Source organism: Arachis ipaensis, chromosome B02 (genome assembly GCF_000816755.2).
Source record: "Arachis ipaensis cultivar K30076 chromosome B02, Araip1.1, whole genome shotgun sequence".
NCBI lineage: Eukaryota > Viridiplantae > Streptophyta > Magnoliopsida > Fabales > Fabaceae > Arachis > Arachis ipaensis.
Window position 1 is genome coordinate 219,081 of NC_029786.2, and position 5,126 is coordinate 224,206.

A 5,126-nucleotide genomic window follows, 5' to 3' on the forward strand; every position below is an offset into this window, starting at 1 on the left:
TCTACAATAATGATTACCCCTATTGTTATTATTATTTTCCCATGACTTATTATTGCTACCCTATTACCCTTTTCAAAAAGAAATGAGCCCCATTTTTACTAAATTTTATAAATAACTAACAAATTAATGAGTATTAATAATATTGTTGGTACAAAAAATAGATTTTTCGATTGCTAATAATTTTGACTATAGAAGCAGTATTTTGATTACAGGAACAGAAATGGGCAAGATGAAGTCGAAAAAAAATGGTACAAAAAGCGTTAAAATCGAAATGTAGTTATTGTCTTAATCATCAATGCTTGCTACTCGACTTTCAAGTTGAGCGGAGAACTTGAGAACGAAATTTGAGAAGCAAGCTAAACAAGCATAGGACTTGAAGACTAAGGAAGACGTGAGTGTCAAAACTTAGGGATCAAGATTCTTTATAGTCAAGATAAGGTCATGACTGAAGAAAAAGAGGAAATAAGATAGTGGATAATATGCTTCATGACTTATTCATTTCCATGGCCTATAAATAGTAGAAACTTATAAGAGTTTCGGACTTCAATCAAGAACACTAAATCATCAAGTAAACTCATAAAGAACATAGAGTACAAGTACATCGAAGTCAACTTTTAAACTTTGCTTTCTTTTTGTTTATCTTTAGATTTTGTTACTATTCTACTTTGGTTAATATTTTTACACTTTCATAATCTTTTCTATTTAAATATTTGTTCCTTTGTTATTTATCGTAAGTTTATTACTAACAATTTCGACATAAATCGCTTTGACGTTGTAATTAAGTAATTTCCGGGTCAGACTCACTCTTTTTTAGATGAGTGATATCTGTTTTCCGATTTTTGAGATCATGATACAAACTCGTTTTGACACCATTTGTCGAAATCGACCAAAAAAACGAGTGAAACAAATATATATTTAAAAAAATATATTATTAAATTTTTCTTTCATTAATCTATGTCATACTAATATATCATTGATTACATAATCTAGTTATATATAAGTAGTGATCCAAAAAATAAACAAAATAATATAACAAATGAGGGAATTAAGGACTTACAAAAGTATCAGTGACTAAAATGAGGAAGGAAAAAAAAAACGTAAGTGTGTGGTAAGTGATCGACGGTAATTAATAAGAGTGCATACTGCATAACAAAAATGATTAGAGGAGACAGGAGCTTGAGAGAAATACGAAATATCCATGGAAGTAATCATTCATGATTTTTTTTTTTTTTCTTGGGTTATTAGTAGCGTATTTATCAAGGTTTTAAGTTGGGAATAAATCTAAGTCTAGTTCTCAATATTGTATATTGTATTAAATGTATTATAGTCTTTGCCAGCGGGAGTGTGAGTCAAGGGATCAAGAGACTAATTGGTTAAAAGATAACAATTTAGAATGAAGAGTCAATTATTTGAATTCTCAGGCACGATACGAAGAATGAAGCATTGGAACTGAGTCAGTCAAAGAAAAAGAATTCTCATATTATATTACCAAAAATAACAAAGATGCATTATCTAGCTTGCAACTCATGGCATATTTTCCTTCCAAAAGAAGGCAACCAATTATAGACTTTACATGAATCAAATCACTTATTTGGAAAAATGGAAAATGCCTCACAATCCGAGGGTTTCAAGAACCAATTGCTAAAAGCTGGTTTCCCTTTGAAATTTTTTGAGGCTGAGCAATATTCTTCAGCTCCCTCCTGCAAAGTAATTTATGATTGAATCATGTTAAGATATGGCATGTCATGAACAATCTTCTCCATCAGTGGCAAAGTCACCATCGATTAGACCCCCAATAGTGTCATTGGGTTTAAAGAAAGGAAACAAATTAAAGACAAAAACTTCAAAATTTAGAAGCAAATAGAGATAAAACTACTTACAAAACATAGCCTCAAGTAATTTATAGGCTAATTTATGAAAAGAAAGGACATAGGAAACATGTCTATTGTCTTTGTCCCTTTAGTCTCAAGACAGAAACCAAACACTACCATAGGGTTAAGACGTGAAGAACATGAAGAATACCTTGAGATTGCCATAAGTAACCTCATTAGCTGGAGAATTCCCAAAGCGTTTCTGGCTCAATGACAAGAAAGCCTCTAACAGTCTCTTTCTGTAAATGTCAAATCGTAGTCAGCACTTGACAAGCAAACTATCTAAAATGGCACATGACGGCTTACTTGCATAACAATGACTCAGTTGAAGGGTAGAGTGCTCCTTTTGCGGAGGTGCCTTGCTTTCTTCCAGTAGTTCCAAGGATGACTTCATGCAAGCCATACTTATTCCAGCATATAGAATATCTGCAAATTTAACTGTTCAGATAGATGCAAATATCGAGCCACAAAATTACACGAACAAAAGAACTTTGCTGAAATTTGATGCAAGTACCCGCATGTTAGAGTCTCTGCAGCGCTATCGGATTGTTGAAATTCCTTTGGTGGTAGTGGGGCAGCATGAAATAGCGGCTAGTAAATTGGAAAGCACGTTACAATCAGCAACGTACAACTCAACTTTCGATTTTACCACACTATAATATTTGACACTTACCTGGTTCACTCGAAATGGGGCTATTAGCTTATTTGACAAAGATAATATTCGATCTAACAAAGTGCTTTTCAAGTTATCTTCAATGTTGAAATTCTCTGGACTGTTAAGTGGTAGACCAACCGTAATTGAAGACACATAAACAGGTTGAAGAAAGTAGGAAAGCAAAGCTCCTGGAAAAGGAAACAATATTACCACACTTGAATTTTGCAAAGGAATAAGGTAATCAATCACTGTTCTATCAACATTAGCCAAATTATTCAAATGAACATTTTTCTGATCAGCATATAGCTTTGTTTCATGTTTGTAAACATGACTTTTTATGTTGCACTAGTGGCTACTATACCTAAATCCTCATATTTGTGTTCCAGAAAGATTCACAAACAGGCAAATAGTCCTGGTTTAAGCATGTCTAACCTTGAACACCGACAGTGTTCCAACGAGCTATCTTGTCGGAGCAACTAACTGATAGAGTAGTATCACCACGACCCGGCTTCCTTTGGACTGTCCCCTTTTGTTTTAACCCATTATCTGGAATTGAATGCAAAAGCAGTTCTTTAGACACAAATATCGCCCGTGTAAATATTCTAGTTCTTTATCATTCAAGAAATCGCATTAAGGTGAACACAATATCCATCATATTTTATAAGAATTATATTCACAGAAAACTTGCTAAAGAGATGTTAACATGGATATATTTATTTACCTAGAGGTGAAGATGAATCACTTTCGCCTGAGGGCACAATCTCCAAAGGCGAGTCAACCGAACTCAACGAAGAAGCTCCACCTAAACACAACCAACCCAACATGGTAAGTGGTAACAAATAAGGGAAGGATTTTGATGATTAGATATAGACAAGATAAAGTGAGAACTAAGTTTACATGGTAGCTGTGATATGTACATATGTAATTTCCAACCCCTCTTCATGTTATATTTTCTTTCACTAACGCACTCAGAATCCAGCTCAAACTGTAAGTTGCCATCATCGACTTTGAACCATTTGCATTCATTGCTAGGCATATGCTTACTACAACTTTCAGTAAGATGCTGAATCTGTGTATAGAAGAACCTGGTGTGAATAGAAACGAATGAAATAATATCTCCTCACATAACAACACATACAAAATTGAAAACTTACTATTCCACAATACATCTTAGAAATCATTTGAAATATCACCTACACAATCTAAGATCTTTCAAAACTACACATGAAAAAGCATAGAGAACAATTTCTACATTCAAATTGATACATTTGGAGGACATAGAACATGTTCAAACTAAAACAAGAATGGCGTTCAATCTGCATAAGTTTATGAATTTAATTTCTATACAGTAGCAGCATGATGTTTTAAACCGAGATAAGATAACGTGTTGCCAAATCAATGAAAGTAAATACTTTTCACACTCATTTCTTGAATACTCATCCAAAAACAAGAATTTGATTGGATTACACTGCTAATATATCAGAATTGAACTAGTTTATAGCATAGTAATGACACAAAATGCAGAAAGCTCAAGAAAATCATAGTAAAAGAAAAGAAACCTCATCAAAGCTCTTCGAGCTATAACTTCAGCATGGGAATCATGAACAACATCACCACAGGAACGTAAACGAGAGCGTCCAATACACTTTGTTCCTGTCCCCAATGCAACAACTTCCAAATCTGCAAATACTTAAACAATGAACAATAAGTGAACTCTTTCAGCTGAAATTTGAATTCTAGGTATAAATGTTCCAAAGAGGAGAAACAAAAGAAAGAGGAAGAAGAAACCATTGGTAGGAGAAGAGAGAAGAAAAGCGGCTAAAACGGTGACTTCACGGCCTTGAGGTTTTCCCTTTTTGGGAAGAGAATTATACAAACTAAGAACCTTTTCGCATACCCTTTCACCAAAACATTTTTCGTGTGAAGAAGACGTAGACATGGTTGAGGTTGAAGTTGAAGTTGAAACCGACGAGCTTGAGGAAGCCATTGATTCTGCACACTCACTCTGATAGAGATGACACAAACTGGGCTTTAGACTAGGCCCAACATGGGCCCAAATTCAAAATATCTCTATACTTTGGAAATGAGGCCTTTTTGTCCAAACCCTTTTTATAGGTCTGTTAAAAACCTTCTCCAAAAAAAAGTTAAAAAAAAAATTATAAAACATACATAACATATAAAATAAGTTAAAAAAAACATATAAAACATGAAATTTACTCTGTTTTTTATCTCTAAACAATCTCAATATGTATAAGAATAAATACTAATTACCACCATCCACTTTATTATTCTAATCTCATGAACTAAAAAGAGTGAATGAAACCATTTCCATAATTACATTCAATAAAAACTTTAGACATGCCATTAAGAGAGTGTATGTTTCTTAAATCTTAATAGATAAGTAAATGATTTTAAGAAGGAAAAAAATGTATATATACTAACTAAACACAACTAAGCATCTCACAATCAAAAAATTTCCAACGTGGTTTTGTTGTACCCCCAACCCCACTTATTTTTTTTGAAAGATCAAAACATTATTAATGTGATTTGTATGAGAAAAACTGAAGCAACTTGCTGTAGGGGAATAATGCCAGGAATGC

The 5,126-nt window shown here is 33.4% G+C and overlaps 1 protein-coding gene across 2 annotated transcripts; it reads right to left on the minus strand.

The window, feature by feature from the left end:
* On the minus strand, positions 1,451 to 4,649 carry LOC107621135 (tRNA-specific adenosine deaminase 1). Of its 2 annotated transcripts, none has more exons than XM_016323172.2 (10): positions 4,315 to 4,649; positions 4,086 to 4,215; positions 3,424 to 3,611; positions 3,248 to 3,328; positions 2,959 to 3,072; positions 2,545 to 2,714; positions 2,386 to 2,462; positions 2,178 to 2,297; positions 2,023 to 2,110; positions 1,451 to 1,700 (listed from the first exon to the last, which is right to left on the minus strand). In XM_016323172.2, exons 1-10 carry the CDS (start codon positions 4,511 to 4,513, stop codon positions 1,584 to 1,586), a joined length of 1,284 nt encoding a protein of 427 aa, XP_016178658.2. In that variant the 5' UTR covers positions 4,514 to 4,649; the 3' UTR covers positions 1,451 to 1,583. The 2 variants fall into 2 exon arrangements, with proteins under 2 accessions (XP_016178658.2, XP_016178662.2); XM_016323176.2 differs by having other exon boundaries at positions 4,086 to 4,206; positions 4,315 to 4,644.

Bases quoted from the DNA above. Each gene is read 5' to 3' on its own strand.
- LOC107621135 (XM_016323172.2), bottom strand. From the start codon at position 4,513: ATGGCTTCCTCAAGCTCGTCGGTTTCAACTTCAACTTCAACCTCAACC. The intron at 3,612-4,085 runs GTTTCTTTTCTT...TATTCACACCAG, and splicing joins GCTCGAAGAGCTTTGATGAG to GTTCTTCTATACACAGATTC. The intron at 3,073-3,247 runs GTAAATAAATAT...ATTCAATTCCAG, and splicing joins TGATTCATCTTCACCTCTAG to ATAATGGGTTAAAACAAAAG.